We start from the raw sequence: 17,913 nt of genomic DNA, 5'->3' as shown, positions 1-17,913 counted from the left end.
TTGAAGGAGCCACTAAACCTTTTCTTCCCACTGTCCACACAAAGTCCCCTGCATTCAAGGTTGCTTACTCTCCCCCTTACTGTAGATCACTTCATCAATAGTTTGCAGGCCAGAGGTCTTCCTATTTGCTAGCTATACCACCATGGGAAGGGAGAATAGCTTTGTTATTTAAAGGCACCAGACCTTTTTCTCACTTTCACTGTAGGTCACTGTGTTCCAGGGCTAGTCAGTCTTCCTGATTCTCTAATACTTAACTCACTTAGAAAATAAGAGAGGAGTGTTGGATTCCACAAATCTGCCAAACCCTTGTAGAGGGGAGGTATAGGCTTCTCCTAGTCTCACTTCCTAAGAGGGGCAAAAGCAGTGTTTCCCAACCTGGAAGGAAGGTTCCCAGACTAATGAAGGTAGGGTTCTCTGAATTATTCAAATGGTAGTGCAAATGTTGCCCTAGCAAAATTGTATTTCACAATTGAATGTTTCAGTATATATTAGTTGGAAATCAACTATTTGTTATAAGTGAATTACCTCTATATGTTAATAAATCAGTAAATACTTAAACATTATTTACTAATTGTGTATGCAATTTGCAAAACCCTTATTAGTCTGCTAGTTATTAAAGTATATGTTTTTTCTTTTCTCTCTCATGCTGTGGTAGGCAATGCCTACATAAGCAATCAGAGTAAGATAAGGCAGTGATTAAACATCTGTGATGCAGAAAAACACAGATCTCACTTCTGCTTTTTAAATTTTTCATTCACACGGTCTGTAGTGTAACTGCTGAAAGGTTAGTTTCCTCTGCATTCTAGGGTCCCTCATGACACTTCTTACCATATAAATTCAATTAGTTATAGTACATTTCCTCGATTTTCTCAAAAGTAGAATGATACTTAACTGCTGTCACTGCATTAAATATAGCTGATTTTGGTGAATCATAGAATCATAGGACTGGAAGGGACCTTGAGAGGTCTTCTAGTCCAGTCCTCTGCCCTCAAGGCAGGACTAAGCATTATCTAGACCATCCCTGTCAGGTGTTTGTCTAACCTGCTCTTAAAAATCTCCAATAATGGAGATTCCACAACTTCCCTAGGCAATTTATGCCAGTGCTTAACCACCCTGACAGTACGTTTTCCTGATGTCCAACCTTAACAGCCCTTGCTGCAATTTAAGCCCATTGCTTCTTGTCCTATCCCCAGAGATCAAGGATAACAATTGTTCTCCCTCTTCCTTGTAACAACCTTTCATGTACTTGAAAATTGTTATTATGTCCACCCTCAGTCTTCTCTTCTCCTGACTAAACAAACATATTCTTTTCGAACTTCCCTCACAGGTCATGTTTTCTAGACCTTGAATAATTTTTGTTGTTCTCCTCTGGACTTTCTCCAATTTGTCCACAACTTTCCTGAAATATGGTGCCCAGAACTGGACATGGTACTCCAGTTGAGGCCTAATCAGTGCGGAGTAGAGTGGAAGAATTACTTCTCGTGTCTTGTGTATGCCACTCCTGCTAATACATCCAAGAATTATGTTTCCTTTTTTTTTTGCCACAGTGTTACATTGTTGAGTCATATTTTGCTTGTTTTCATCCACTGTGATCTCCAGATCCCTTTCTGCAGTACTCCTTCCTAAACAGTCATTTCCCATTTTGTATGTATGCTCTTGTTCATGGTATAATTTCTTTCTAAAGCTGAAGGAATTTCCCTTCATAGAATAATGCTGACAACATTAATATTTTATACATATTCCAAACTGTAAACCTCCACTACTACATTGGAGTTGGGAGAGCTTGGCACAAGAGCAAGCAGCAAATTGTTAAAAGCCGTGGGAGAAAATGCAGAGAGTAGATCAGAGGTACTGGGCATTCCCATGGATGCGTCAAGCCTCTGCATGTTCCCCAAGATGTATGTTCTTGTGAAATTTTTTTGCAGGGCTCTGTACTTTTCCATAGTTGAAATTTTTGCGACCAAAGCTGGGATTTAAAGAGGTTATTTTCAAGATCAGAATCCTCATGGGTTTTAGCATTCCACTTTGCTGTCTTGGTCTACTGCCAATGTGTTGTGCTGCATTCCCACTTTGGATTGCAGCAAAGATGCTGACTGGCAATTCAGACTGTGTGCTAGAGTGGTCTGGGGCTTTTGTGAAGTTAGGGGAGGTTTTTTGCTCTTGAAGAAGTTTCTGTAGGTTATAAAACTCTTGTGTTCATTCAGGTATGACTGAGTGAGTAAATGGATACAAATGTAGTACTTTGTTCTCTTCCCCCACCTTTGTCTGGTTATGTTGCAGCATTTTCCTGATCTAGTTCCTTTTCATTTTCTTTGGGAATTAAATGAGTTCCAGAGGTGTGGAGTACTGATACCTGGTCATTAGTTGAAATTGCCATAACAATTAGCCAGGATAAGTAGAAACTAATTGTCTTGATTTAACTCTGAAAAACCAGGTGAGGCTTGGTGAGGAAAGTAGAGTCTGGTCCAGTCAGGACAATAGAAAGGCCATACAAAAACAAAAAGAAAAGGAGTACTTGTGGCACCTTAGAGACTAACCAATTTATTTGAGCATAAGCTTTCGTGAGCATAAGCTTTTCAAAAGCTTATGCTCAAATAAATTGGTTAGTCTCTAAGGTGCCACAAGTACTCCTTTTCTTTTTGCGAATACAGACTAACACGGCTGTTACTCTGAAACATATAAAAACAGCTTTCCTGAGTTTGTTAAATCAGGTGGTTCTGAAAGAGTGGGAGCCTTATGTGCTAATAAGGCTGAAGTCTGTGAATTAGAACTGTTAATTTATCAGCTCAAACCAAGATGGTCAGACTGTGAAGTTGAGAACAGCGTACTAGAATTGTTATCCAGACCATTTAAATGCTGAAAGCTACAGGCACACTCGATGTGGACGCTAGATGAATTAAACCTCATGTGCTGAGACTGAACCAGGCCAGATACTGAAACTCTCGGTGTGAAACCTGATTTTTTTAAGGCTTTGGGAATAGCCTTTCCTAGTTCAGGGAAGGATGAATACATTTTTTAAAAATTTAGCCCTCAAGAAAGAAAGCACCTTTAGTTCTGTTTTCTCTTTTAATTAGGAAATAATTAAGGGCTGCAGTGAGGATTAAAATATGAGAAGAAAATTAGCTCATTAGGAATATTTTTGGCCATTGGATGCACAACATTGGTTTTCCCTCATCATAGAATATTGCGTCTTATTCCTTACCACATATGTGTACGCGCGCTTCTGACCATATTATGTATGTATGTTTAAACAGAAGGACACTGATTTTAAAAACCAACTAAAGTTACATAGTTGGCACTTTCCAAGTTAACTGAACAGCCTCTATTGGATGCATATAAAACCTACTGAAATCATACCATTCATCATTGTATCCTGTCTCCTACTGAAACAAATTGTTAAATCTAACTTCAGACGTTGTAACTTTCTAGGCTCTATTCTCAGAAACTATACAATAGCAGTAATCACTTTTTTGACAGTTTTGAATATGTGGTCTTCACCTTGACTGTTGCAAATATTGATAGTCTAATATTGATAGTCTTTCCAAAAATTAAAATCAACATTCAGAATTTCGATCTCTGTGTGTGTATCTGTGTTTGGGGGATAATGGTTCTCTGAAATTTTTGAAGCTTCTGTGATGATATCATGGGAGGGAGAGGTGAGGAAAAGAGCTCCTCTGTTGCTCAAATATACAAGAGTGCCAGTTAGCTTTGATCTGCCTCTGTGTACACACCCTACTCTGGTCCTGATCTGTGCAACCTAGCACCCTTGAAATGAACAGGACACCAATGAGGATTTGAGGACTTGGGGTGATGTGCTCTCATTTCCAGGTGGCGAGCAGAACATAAACTACATACCATGGCCCTGAAAAGTGCAGCCTGTAGGACTTGCAGAAAGCACTACCTGTTTTATACAAGTTGTTTTATGTATTGAGGTTATAGAGGGGTCATGCTCGGTAAATTTCATATCTGCTAATGAATAGTAAGGATAAAGCTGAATTGGCACAAGTCCATGAGAGTTCTCGAGCAACTTGAGCATACTAGAGCATGATATTTGAGCTTGAGCTTTAGTGCTTTAAGCATATTTGGAATATTACACTATTTCTGTGCTGTGGGAAATGTCAGGTCCATGGTCACTTTAGTGCAGTGAGAAGCGGAAGACCTAGACTGGTCAGAATTCCAGTTTAGATGAAAAATACATTTGTATTTAAGGAGATCTGCAAAACAGTTTTTAAAAATATTATACTGGTACTCTTTTAAAAGTTGCATAAAGAGGACCTAATGTTGTTTTCTTGCTCTCCTCCCCGCTTATAAATATTTAGAAAATTAAGTCTAGTTTTCCCTGGTTTTGCTAGAGGATCTCCTAGCTTTCTAAAAGTAACTCAGCATTCCTATGTTTTCAATGAATAAGAGAATCGGTATCAGACTTTCTTTCTCTAAATCATTCATTAGTTATTGAAGTTAGGTGTTAATGAGTTTTAAAATGACTGACTAAACACCTGTCTCGTCTCAGTAGTTCACACTTATATCTTCTGATGCCACCATGTCACTATTTCTCCACTCTTAGAATTCTCCAGTCAAGACAGGACATGAATTTCTAATGTAAAACATAAGCAGAAAAAATGACAATCTTCCATGACTTTGTTAAATACCAAAAGAAGCCCAATTATCTTTCCCTTTTTATAGGCCACCTTTAAAAGTCTGTAAAAAGTGGACTACTCATGTTGGATAAGTACAGGTAATGACTTCCCTTTTCAAACACCAAATTTGATTAAGGAGCTCAAGCTCTTAGTAGGGGTCTGGACTTAATTTCCTTGATTTGGGAGGGAGACCAATTTTACTTACTTTGGCTTCAGCTTCTACTGTACTCTTTTTAGTTTTTTTATAGTAGTTCTTTTGTTTTAAACATGGTACTCAGTTTAGCCTTAGATGGTAAGAGGCTACCAGCATCCCCAAAAGACTAATGTTGAACAAAAATAAGGAATAATAATACAGGCTAATATTTTGCAGCTTGCCCATTCAGCCTCTTGAAGTGGCAATGCTGCTTTTTTGGCCCCACAGAATCACAGAAATGTAGGGCTGGAATGGACCTTGAGAGGTCCTCTAGTTGACCCCTAGCACCAAGGCAGAACAAGTCTACTAGGCTATCCCTGACAGGTGGTTGTCTAACCTGTTCTTAAAAATATCAAATGAAGGGGATTCTGCGATCAATCTTGGAAGCCCGTTCCAGTGCTTAACTATCTTTATAGTTAGAAAGCTTTTCATAATATCAAACCTAAATCTGCCTTGCCCGTTACTTCTTGTCTTACCTTCATTGGACATGGAGAACAATTGATCACAGTCCTCTTTATAACAGCCCTTAACATATTTGAAGACTTATCTTTTCTCCAGGCTAAACGTGCCAGGTTTTTTAACCTTTCCTCATAAATCAGGTTTTTCTAAATCTGTTATGTATTTCTGTTGCTCTCCTCTGGCCTCTCTCTCCAATTTCTCCACATCTTTCCTAAAGTGTGGTGTCCAGAACTGGACATAGTACTCCAGCCGATGCCTCACCAGGGCTGAGTGGAGCAGGACTACCTCCTGTGTCTTGCATTCAATGTTCCTATTAATATGCCTCAGAGTGATATTACCTTTTTTTGCAACTGCATCATATTTTTTGATTCTCATTCAATTTCTGATCCACTAAAACCCCAAGATCCTTTTCAGCAATACTACTGCCTAGCCATTTATTCCACATTTTGTAGTTGTGCATTTGACTTTTTTCCTTCCTAAAAATAGTAGTTTGCTCTTGTCTTTATTGGATTTCATCTTGGTGATTTCAGATCAAATATCCAGTTTGTCAAAGTCATTTTGAATTCTAATACTGTCTTCCAAAGTGCTAGCAAACCCTCCCTGCTTGGTATTATCTGCACATTTTATGAGCATACTCTCTACTCAATTTTCCAAGTCATTAATGAAAATATTGAATAGTATTGAACCCAGACTAACCCCTCAGGACCCCCCAGGCACTCTTCTCCCCTCCCCCCCTTTGACAGCAAACCATTGGTAACTACTCTTTAAATATGGTCTTTCAACAAGTTGTGAATCCAGCTTATCTAGAACACATTTTCCACTTTGCTTATGTCAAAAGCATTACTAAAATCCAGATACATTACGTCAGTAGTTAGTATTGTGTTCTAATATCAGCAGAACCCATTCACATGATCCAAGATGGCATCTTTCAGCTGTGGGCAAGCTCTGCTGGCTTCTTTTTTATATTCAGAGGAGACCCAGATCTCTGAGAGCTCAGTCGTGGGAGGTTTTGAATATCCCCAGGCTTTGAAATGAAAAAAAATCCACTAATATAAAATCTTGTGCCCAGGCAAAACATATTGTAGAAGGATACTAAGTATTAAATAATAGCATTGTTTTATAGTACTATAAATGTACACAGGCAATTTCTAGCTTTTGAGAGTTTACAATCTAAAGTAGACAAGACAAACACATCATGTGGAGGAACAGTTCAGGAAAGGGGAGGGGAAGGAAGTGGAAGACTTATGGCCCTACTGAAAGGTGTTTCAGGGAAGGAATTGAAGGGAGAGAGGAGTTAGGTAGACAAAGGGTGAAATCCTGCTCCATTTAAGTCAGTGGCAAAACTCCCAGAGGAAGGATGATCTAGTGATTAGGGCTTGGCATGAGACTCAAGAGGCTGGATTCACTACCCTGCTCCACTACAGACTTCTGATGTGGCCTTGGGCAAGTCAGTTAGTCTCTCTGTGCCTCAGCTTCCCGTTTGTAAAATGGGGATTTTAGCACTTCCTTACCTCACAGAGGTTTAGATAAAAACGTTAAGTATTGTGTGTGATGTGCTCAAACATCACAGGGATTGGGGTCATATAAGTACCTAGAATAGGGTGAAATGCTATTTGAGGGGAGGAAACAATAGCAGTAATGTAGGAGTGGGAGTGATTTTATGATCCAAAAGGTGAGGATGAAGATCTTGAATTTTGATGTCAATGAAAATATTGAGGGCAAGGTAGGTATAGTTAGAGTGGTGGAAAGGGAAGATGCCTTGAGCATCATTATTTTGGATATACTTGAATGGCAAAGAAGTGGTAAGAGGGAAGACTGGAAAATAGAATATTACACTTAGCCAGGCAAGAGAAGACCAAATCATGGACATTTTTTCTAATTTTTTTCTAGAGTTTAATCATATTGGATCCACTTACAATAAATGAAGAAAAAATAAGGCCATCACTAGAGAAACGTTTGGAAGGGATTATCAGTGGGGCAGCACTGTTAGCTGACTCTTCCTGCACACGTGACTTTCATCGAGAACAAATAATCACAGAGTGCAACGCCATCCGCCAAGCTCTCCAAGATCTTCTGTCTGAATACATGAATAATGTAAGTGACCAGTTCTTTCCTTTTGTTTTTTGTGTGTGCTTCAAAGCACATTTTCTACATTGCCATGCATTATGTATAACTAGTCTGGTAATCACCGGTGCCTTTTGACCTTTTACTGTAGTTTCAATAATTCAGGCTACTTATGTATTTATTAAAGTGCCAAAAGTAGTAGTTCTCATACATGTATGTGGTACACAAAGCTGGATAAATTTTTTTGGATGAATAGTTTATTCACCAAAAAATGCAGTTTCAGGTAGACTGAAACTACTCGTGAAATAGGGTTAGTTCAGTGACTAGTTGGCCTGCACTTCCTCCCCCTTCCCAAATTGATGTTTTCTAAACACAATGTTTGACTTTCCATTTTGAAATGACATTTTGTATAGAAGTTTACCCCTATGCATTTAAAACAAAGGAGAGAGAGAGAGAGAGAGAGAGAGAGAGAGAGAGAGAGAGAGAGTAAAAAAACACTTGACAATGAAACAAAATGAATAAAATAAAACAAAAAAAATCCTGTTTCGGGTTGTCCTGAAACAATTTTTCCCCCCTGAGATTTTTTTGGTTTAGCCACTGAAATGAAAAATCAGTGTAGCTCAGCTCCATCGGTACGCTAAGGGAAAGCCAACTATTCATCTTCAAAATGAGCAAGATTTATCCTGTCCTAGGCAAACTGTGAAATATCCTATATCACAAACTGAGGGATATGTAAGTTACTTTATCTGTGCGGTAGGTGTCTCAGAGATACTAAGTTTCTTTGAATGCTGGGGACTTTCTTTATAATTTTACTTCCTGATTGTCTCTTAGAATTTGAGGACTGGGATTCTGGGATTTTATACTTATTTCTACAATAAGCAGCAAATTTTATGAAGTCTTGTTTTATATTGTGTTAAATTCTGAGTAATCCATTTCCATATATTCTTAACATAAACATTCAGGCAGTCATAACCGATCAGTATAAGAAGAACAAGCTGTACAAGGTGAGATCCTCTAAATGCAAAATTGTAGGGCATGGAATTTTGAGTAAATCCAGAAATCTGATTGCCTGGCATGCTTTATAATGTGTCTGTGATAAATCTTTGAAAAAGTGATAGTTTTTATAACTTTTTTTTAAAAAATGATTTTTAGTTCTAAGTAACTAGTTTGACACATAGCTAAGTGCACTGCCAGACACAAAAAATAAAGTTGGTAGGACAGATATCATTAATATGGGGACAGTGTATTAACATCATGGGTTTCTTCTGGAAACATAATCATCATTTTCAGTAGACACACTGATCTTATCTAAGATGATAAGAGATGCATTTGAGATGATGCATCTGACACAGTCCATTGAGGGGATAATTGTGTAATACAGCTATTTGTTTCTCCTTATGGGAGCTGAAATTCTTTTCTTTTTTGTAGGTACTGCTAGTCGACATATTCAAGGCCATTCTGTAGTGTGTATGTGTGTGTGTTTAAGCTCAGGATAATAAAGTAGAGAACTTTAAGAAAATCTTTGTATTCCCAGGTGTGTATTAGTCTCACAGAGATTATACCTGCTGATCTCTTCCTCTAGTCATTTATTATAGTTAGAGAAAATCTACAGCAATCTTAAATTAATGTCTGTGAACTCAACTTTGTATTTCAGGCTTGAAATCTATAAAGATACTTTTAGTTCTGATTCTTTTCACCGTCAGCATTAATTTGTTTGAATCTACAATGAATTGAAAGCCTCTCTGGCAATACTTTCTGAACATGAGTAAGAAATACAATATTTCTTACTTAAGCTCAATTTGAACTGTAATCATTGTTACATGCACAAAAGATTTAAAGTAATCTTAAAACATTTGTGATCCCTCTTAAAACAGCTTAGAGTGCATTTGTGATTTATTGTAGATAATTCTTCAGTGAGTTGTTTAAATATAAAAATATAAGAAAAATTCTGTCAGTGTTTTATTATTCTTTTCAACATTATTGCAGAAATTATGTTGAGGCCTGTTGTTGTTACTGGATGTGATGATAGAAGAAGCCTCTTATTCAAATTATTATGGTCCCTTTTGTCTGTTCTCACACAGTAAAATGCAAGTGTGGCAAGGAGCTCTGGGTGAAGAGACTTGTGTGCCTGTGCAGAGCCCCACTGATTTCTGATACTTTGATTTCAGTAGGGCTTTATGGCAGAAGGATCTGCCATTGCAGATATCATTGCTGGATAGGGGCTTATTTCTGTAAAGTTTGCTGCAGAATTGTATTGTAAAAACGACATCTTGTTTAGCATTGTAATCCTACAGAAGTAATGCCTATATTTTTCCACAAGAAGGGAATAATTTTGTACAGTTTAATCACAACTTCAAAAAAAAAAAGGCAGAGGCAGTTCTGCTGCAGGTGGGGAAATTAATTAACTGATTAGAATGAAAGACACACATCTTTCAATCTATTGTACTTACCTTTATTTCCCAATATTCAAATTGAAATCCCTTTACTTTCTTGCAAGATGTTGTCTTTTTATTTTGATTGCAGAATTTGGAAAGCTGCATTCATTTGTCTTGTTCTGATGCCATTATATTCCATTTCTTAGAACTAATCCATACTTTGCATCTATCATTGACGCTATTTCACCTTAATGGGTCTATTTCTATAAAAATGCCCAATTTTTATATATTCTGTTAAAACTTTCTATTCTCCTTTGAGTGATGTCCCTGTGGGTGCTCCACTTTAGGTATTGAGCGCACCTGTGTTTTTCATTGGAGATTTGTAGTAGCAGTGCCTGGTTGGGTCTCACATGCACAGTCCCCGTCTCGCGCCGCCTCAGGCGGTTAACTGGTGCTGTGTCACCAACACCCCCTCAGTTCCTTCTCTGTCGCCCTTGGCTACGAGTAGGAGCATTCAGCAGCACCTCAGAGCTTAGTTAGCATAGTATACCCTTGTTAGTTCTAGTTTTGTTATACAGTTAACTCCTTTCATTTCCTTGTCCCCATTTATTTAAAAAAAACAAAAATCCAAAAACCTTGTTTCCCGACTAGAAATAGGTTTTCGTTGAACTGTTACTCCTGGATTTCCCCTCAGGGGCATGCCTGGTTCTCTGGGCTTCAAACGTTGCCTCACATGTAGGCTATCAATCCCAGTGTTGGACGGGCACGCTCAGTGTGTTTGCTGCTTAGGCGAGCCACATGTGCCTCAAAAGTGCCTTCATTGTCACAAACTGACAGCCCACATCAGGAAAGCCAGAGACTTGCAGCCTAAACTGCTGCTCATTGAGAAGTCTCTCTGGCCGGCGTCTGAACCAGAAGCATGAACATCCCCGGGACACAGTTCACCGACTGCAGCCTCTGACAGGGGCTCTTCTTTGTCTGTGACTCATGTGACAGACCACGAGCTAAAAAGGTGGCTAAGAAGCGTACGCGGTCGGTGTTCCCCAAACTGAGAGACCTTGTTGGTACCAACAGGCTCCTGCCAAGATAGCGGGACCTTCCGGTATTGTGGGTAGCATGAGAGCTAAAGACTGCCCCAATGCAGGCACCAAGGGGAAATAGAAACCCCATGCCTTGGCACCAGCGGAGCCATCCTGACACTACACTGGGCACATCAAAACAATTGCAGCCTATGCTGCCACCTCCTGTCAGCATAGTACAATTGACAGGTGCACCCATACAGACAACAGCTCCACAGCAGCTGGTACCCACCATTATCACATCAACGGCACCGAGGCTGTCGGCACCACAACAATTCTTCCTTCCCAGAAACCTCATGGTGTCCTCGACACCTGACTCTCCCATTCTCGGCACTGAGATCACCACACCACCATCGGTACCGAGCTGCCCCACCACTCCACCGCCATCTGCTCCCCCTTTTTTGAGCGATGACGAGGATGGGGACGAGTGAGAGACATACCCTTGCACCACTTTTCCCCCGCCCACTAAATGATCAAACCAGCCCTGCCACACAAAGGGTACTATACAGGGGCCAAAGAACAGCAGTGGTACGGGCACCAATGGATGGCACTTATGCCCTTCCCTCCACAGTGGCAGTATTGGGCCCATGGGTGGCATATCCCACACACCCATCTCAAACCTCCTAGCCCACTCAGGGAGTGTACACAGCAGTCACCTGTGCCATTGGTACTGGGGCCATCTGAGCCCCCTGAAGAGATGATGGGAGACCAAATAAATCTCTGATCAGGATGTTGAACCAACAACTCATTTTTCTTCATCATCCCGAGACAACACCATCATGCCCCCTGCTCACAATGTGGGGGATGACTTTAGACATTTCCAATATTTCTATAGGAAAGTTGCAGATTCCCTTGACATCTCACTGGAGGAAGTGCAGGAGACACAACATAAGCTCGTTGACATCCTGCAAACATCAGCATAATCTAAAATCACTTTACCCATGAATGATGCAATCATGGAACCTGTCAAACACATCTGGCAGACCCCTGCAACAATTGCTCCAACCTGCAAGAGGTCTGACTGGAAATATTATGTCCTTGCAACGGAAATAGAGTTTCTTTTTTTACATCCCAGACCAAATTCCCTGGTAGTGGATGCTGTTAGTGGAAAAGGCAGACAATCATATCTCAGAAACACACCATATGACGAAGACTGGAAGAGTCTCCACATCATATGCACAGAGACACAGGCAATCTGAGCCACAAACCCGGAAACAACAGCCGCCAAGGAGACGACAACTGTCAAATCAGTCTACCACATCTCATCAACCGTCCACCAGGCAGCAAGTTTGAGATGTTGGTTGAGGCCCTGAGACCCCCACATCTCCCAGCACCAAGAACTCCTACCATCTCCCAGCCATTCGGAGACTGTTTAACCCCCTACTACTCAGTCTGGCAATCTATCACTACAGACAGATGGATGCTGGAGATAATCAAAGTTGGATACTCCATCCCTTTTACTTCCAATCCTCCCTCTCCGTCCCTCTTCAGGGACCCCTCTCAGGAAGATCTACTGCATCAGGAGGTAACCCACCTCATCCATCTAGGAGCAGTAATAAAAATACAGAGGGACAGGTTTCTATTCAAACTAATTCCTCACAAAGAAAAAAACGGGAGGATGGAGGCACTTTCTCGAAGGGCACAAGTGCTTCACAAGATCAAAGAGGACAAGGCCACAGTAATACTGATAGCCCCCCACATGGCCTCGTCAAACATGGTTCCCCTACATTCCCAGAATGTCAGTGTGCAGACCTCTCCTACCTCATCTCCTGTCCCAGGACTCAGGACAAACCCTGCACCCAAACTTGGAGACATTCTGCCTCAAAGAATGGTTGCTTCATGGCTCTAGGGACCTGAAATGACATGCTCCAAAGAAGGACAGGGCATTTTATTAAATAGTAGCAGACCAACTACCCGCCACACATACTTACACAAATGGAGACGTTTTGATTCCTGGTGTCACAGGAAGCAGACCACATCGGTATCTGCACCCTTACCTCTGATTCTGGATTACCTGCTTGAATTTAAGAGATCAGACCTCTCTATTAGCTCAATCAGGTACATATCTCAGCCATAGTAGCTTTCCACCAGAAGATAGATGGCACGTCAATTTTTTGCACACCCTAGCACCAGACGTTTTCTGAAAGGCCTCAACAACTTTTACCCCAAAATCTGCACTCCCATTCCACCTTGGGACCTCAACTTAGTTATCCGCGGCATCACCAGACATTTGTTCGAACCATTAGCCACTTGCTCACTGCTCCACCTGTCAATGAAGATGGCCTGTCTAGTCGCCATTACATCTGCAAGACAATCGGCTTGATCCAACCTATACAATATTTTCCAAAGATAAAATCATTCTGATTGCATTTCAAGTTTTTACCTAAGGTCGCCTCCTCATTCCACCTCAACCAAGCCATCTACTTACCAGCATTTTATCCTAAGCCACATAAGGATAGACGAGAATTATTCATTTCAATCACAGAACAATCAAAGGGAAATGCTATATCCAAACAGAGGTTCTCCAAATGGAATTCAGAATGCATCAAACTGTGTTACCAGCAACAGAATCTGCAACTCCTTATGTGGATTTGTACACATTTCAGCAGGGCAATGTCAACTTCGATAGCTTTCCTGAACAGTCTTCCCATTACGGACATATGTAGAACTGCGACCTGGGCCTCTGCCCATGCGTTTAAGTAGCACTACACATTAGAGCAGCATGAAACATCTGATGCATTATTCGGACTTACCATATTATCCTATGCCACGACTTCAACTCCGAAGCCCCTTCCTTCCATTGGAGGGCACTGCTCTGAAGTCACCTAGAGTGGAGCACCCACAGGGAGAAGAAGAAGAGAGCGTTACTCACCTTGTGCAGTAACTGAGGTTCTTCAAGATGTGTGTCCCTGTGGGTGCTCCACTACCCTCCCTCCTCGCCTCTACTTAGGAGTTTCTCACTTTGCTTTGCAGTAGAGAAGGAACGGGGTGGGGGTGAGGGGGGTGGGGGAATTGATTGCAGAGCATCTTGGGACTACGCATGTGTGACCCAACCAGGAACTGCTACCACAAATCTCTGATTACAAGCACAGGGGCGCTCAACACCTAAAGTGGAGCACCCACAGGGGGACACATCTCAAAGAACCTCAGTTACTGCTCAAGGTGAGTAGTAACCCTCTCTTCTTGGCTGTGCACATAATTTTTTTTTATTTTGATTTGAACATCAATTTCAGTTGATCTGTGTGTGATCTTAAAGTGTCACCAGTGTCAGAACTGCTAAAATGAAAGCACAATTTGGATCATGTTAACCCTATGTCATGTATCATAGTCGTTACTATTTGAAAGTCAAAATATGCCAACAGGTACCAAAAGTTACCACAATGATTTCTTCTTGTTAAGTACATGGGAAAACTATACTAATCTAAATTGGTGCAATGGCTGGGATAGGCTGCATTTTTCATGGAGACTATGCTATATTAGTTCACTGCAATAACTGGGAGGGAGTGGGAGGTGCTGATTGGTGGGGCCACTGAGAGGCGCTGTGGGGGAGGGTGGGAGCTGGCTGCCGGTAGGTGCTCAGCACCCACCATATTTTCTCCAAGAGTGCTGCAGCTCTGCAGTACCCATGGAGTTGGTGCCTATGCCCCAGTGCAATTGTCAAACCAGGTGAAAATAGGTGTTGCCCTGCCTATCTGTCTAATCTGTGGGGCCCAATTGGGTAGGTGTGCTCTGCCTATGCTTAACCCCATACGAAACGGCCAGAGGGTTGGAGTTGGGGACAGAGGAAGACTCCTTTATAACCTATAGCCCAGTGATTAGGGTATTTATTAGGGCAATCCTAGGTCAATTTCCCCCTCTGCCTGATGAGAAGGGTTTGAATAGGAGTTTTCCACTTCTCAGGTGATGACTCTCTAGTCCAATGGTTAGGGCAATTTTCACTCTCTGGTCTAAATAAATATTAGATAAATAATATTTAAATAAATAAATTAAAATAAATAAATCTAAATAAATATAAATAAATATTTATACAAATTGCAACAGCTTCAACATCAGAATGTACCATAGTCTGGTGGCTAGTTTACTCACCTGAGAGGTGGAAAACCCTGTTCAAATCCCTTCTCCTCATTAGGCAGATGGGGCAATTAAACTGATGTCTCCCATATACTGAGTGAGTTCCCTTACAGTGGACTACAAGGTATGAGGGGAAGTTTCCTCCTCCTCTTTCATTGCAACACCTAAGTCCCTTTCTGGATCCAGGTGTTTATGCCCTGATTTTCAGAAGTTCTGAGTGCTCAGCAACTTCCCTAGACATTATTAACAGCTACTTGGTGGTCAGTACTTCTGGAAATTATGCCATAAATCCATTTAAGAGACTAACTTCATGCTCCTATTTTTGCAAATTGTCACCTATAGTTTCTGTGCTTAATTACTACCAATTCCTAGTTAGGGAGTTCAGAAAAGACTAATTCTACTTTGATTGCTTATTTGTTTGTACTGAGATTGTTTTCATTTTATCTAGTTTTGCTTTTGGAGGTTGTTTACTTGCCTTGAGGGAATGAAAGAGTTAAAACAACGTAATTGACTCAGGAATAAAGATGATGCTGTTTAAATTTAGAAATTGAGCCAGCAGCTATCATGGAAATATAGTAAAAAGAGATATTAATTTGTGCCTATATTCTGCTTGACTGGTGAAGTCCAGAGAGGAAATATTGGTTCCATTTTTGGAGGACTTTTGGGGTAAGGAAAGGGGCAGGTTTCTCTTAAGGAAATGTAAGTCGCTTATTGTGGCACTCTGTCTCCCTCTTGTCATGGCTTGGCCAGAGATAGAGGTTGATAAGTCTGCTGCAGTGGGGTCTGTTAGCCATAGCTATAGCAGGGCCACCACGAAATGGGGACTGAGGGTATGTCTACACAGCTGTTAAACACCCACCACTGCCCTGTGTCAGCTAACTTGGACTTTCGGGGCTTGGGCTGTGGGTCTGTAAAATTGTGGTGTAGACATTTTGGGTCGGGCTGCAGCCTGAACTTTGGGACCCTGGACTCTTGGATCCTCCCAGCCCTGCAACCTGAACCAGATTCAGCTGACCCAGGTAAGCTCTGGGTGTTTAATTGCTGTGTAGACATATCCTGAGTGTCATATGACATCAGTGTGGTTACATAAGCAATTGTTAAGCCTACTTTAAGACTCAATCACTTAATTTATGTTAATGTCAAACTATCAGCCTGTCTCTAATCTCTTTTTGCAATGGAAAGTTATTGACACAACTGTATCAAGAAGCCTAAGATTTCCTTGATCTGTCAGTCTTGTTTTAGCCCCAGTTATGGTACAGAGACAGCACTTGTGCTTTTGGTCAATAGTGATAATAGTGGTGAATGAAGATCAAGCATCCGTGTTGGTTTTAGTGGAGCATTGTGGGTTACACTGTCTTCATTATGAAGGTGACACCCAGGTTTGTGTGTCTCTTCATTAAACTGGGATGGTGCATTTGAGTAATTTTCCCTCAGCCTACCTGAGACAGGTGTTTTGGCTAATACTTTATCTAGGCATGAAGGAAATAATGTTGTGTACAGTAGATTGGAATAAACCACTAGAGGTATAATATCTGATGTCTTGATTAGGGGAGTACACCTAGTTTGCCAAGTTATGGGTCTTGTTAGCTTCTCAACTCCTTATGCCTGTTGGATCATTGGGCATCTGTTCTTGGTCAGAATATTGTGTGTCTGTCCCTTTGTAATTTTTATTGACTTTTGGAGCATCTTGAAAGGCCTCTCTTTCTTCACAGGTTTTTTCTTGATGTTGAATGCCTGGGTAATTGTGATGGGGAGGTATTGGGTTGCTAGGTAGAGTGATGGGAGCCACTGAGTTGATGGGAAATATCTATATATTTAAAATGATTTCTAAATTTGGAGAGGATTTTTTCCAAAAGCCTAAATTAATCTGAGGTTTAAATTGCCAATACCAGGACAACCCTTAGGATCATGGGAACATGCAGAGGATCTGAAGCCACCCCAATGTTGCTAACATTTGAGGTGGTGGTGTATCGCAATTCTGGGGGATGCTGTGATCTCTCAAACTGTAGGCAACACAATAAGTTTTGAGTGAGTAGCCTACAGTTCCCCCTCAGCCATTAGAGGTTGGTGTACTGCTTGTGCCATAGGTCTCAGCAGTAGCCGAGTATTCCTGTGCACTCTGAGCAGGGCAGAGCCCTGGAGCAGGCAAGAATAGCAGGGCCAGCCCATCCTGAGCTTGGTGGTAGTAGCCTCATCCCTCCACCACCACAGCAAGGAGAGTGTGTTTAACAGCCCATACAAACAATCTTGCCTGCTCTTTGGAAGCTGGACTCAGTTTCAGGGTTTTAGAAGAGGAGAGTGTGGCTGTTGGATCCGGCTAGGGGTGGAATAGGGTGTGGGGAGTAGAGGAAGGGGAGTCAAGGAGCAGGCATGCAGTGGAGAGTCTGCAGTGATATGGAGGGCCAGGGTGTGAGAGAATTAGAGTGCGGGTGTGCAGGGGAGTTGGGGCCTGCGTATTTGTGTGCTGATCTTGTATGTATGTAGGGTTCTGTTTTCAACGTGGGATTGTTGGATACAAACCAGGGCTGGGGAGATGGAGTTCAAAAACAAAACAGACACAATTTATTTTAAAAGAAAAATCATGATTTTTAGGCTGATCATGCTTTTGTTGTGTTCTGACTTGTGAATTGGAAGACTCTCCTGAGCTGTGTGGAGCACTCCTCAGCCTTAGCTCAGGAAGTGGCCCTCTATCTCTGCACAGAGGCTACTTTTTGTATTTATATCCATACTTCCAGTGATTGATAACATTTTGTGAGGTATTTTATTGCCACTCTTACCATTAGAGCTGAGGAACGTATAGACACTTCAGGTTTCATAATATCTGTGCTTTATGATTTCTTGCTGAAGGAAGTTTTACCACTTCCCTGGGTAGAGAGGAGAGACCATTTTGGATTGTAATCATAGTGGTGCAATGAATCTAATATTTGAGCTTATCTACTATATACACTTGCATCTTTTGGGGGTATTATCCTTTATTAATTCATATGTTATACTTGCTATAGAAATGGGCTGGCTTTACCTTTAAGATAGCTTGA

The 17,913-nt window shown here is 41.1% G+C and overlaps 1 protein-coding gene across 11 annotated transcripts in view; it reads left to right on the top strand.

Annotated features, from left to right (window-relative positions):
- The window catches only part of CTNNA3 (catenin alpha 3), a 946,302-nt gene that overhangs the window by 217,370 nt on the left and 711,019 nt on the right, over positions 1 to 17,913 (top strand). For 10 of the 11 annotated variants that reach the window (XM_075130833.1, XM_075130836.1, XM_075130831.1 and 7 more), the window contains one exon: positions 7,180 to 7,383. In XM_075130833.1, the coding sequence (XP_074986934.1) occupies positions 7,180 to 7,383 (204 nt within the window). Of the gene's footprint in view, positions 1 to 7,179; positions 7,384 to 8,781; positions 9,229 to 17,913 lie in introns of those variants that run through there. The other variant, XM_075130840.1, reaches the window with a different exon arrangement.

The sequence above is a fragment of the Caretta caretta genome, chromosome 7 (assembly GCF_965140235.1).
Source record: "Caretta caretta isolate rCarCar2 chromosome 7, rCarCar1.hap1, whole genome shotgun sequence".
In the NCBI taxonomy this organism is placed as follows: Eukaryota; Metazoa; Chordata; order Testudines; family Cheloniidae; genus Caretta; species Caretta caretta.
The sequence above is the reverse complement of the archived record's forward strand: the minus strand, read 5'-3'. Positions and strand labels throughout refer to the sequence as shown.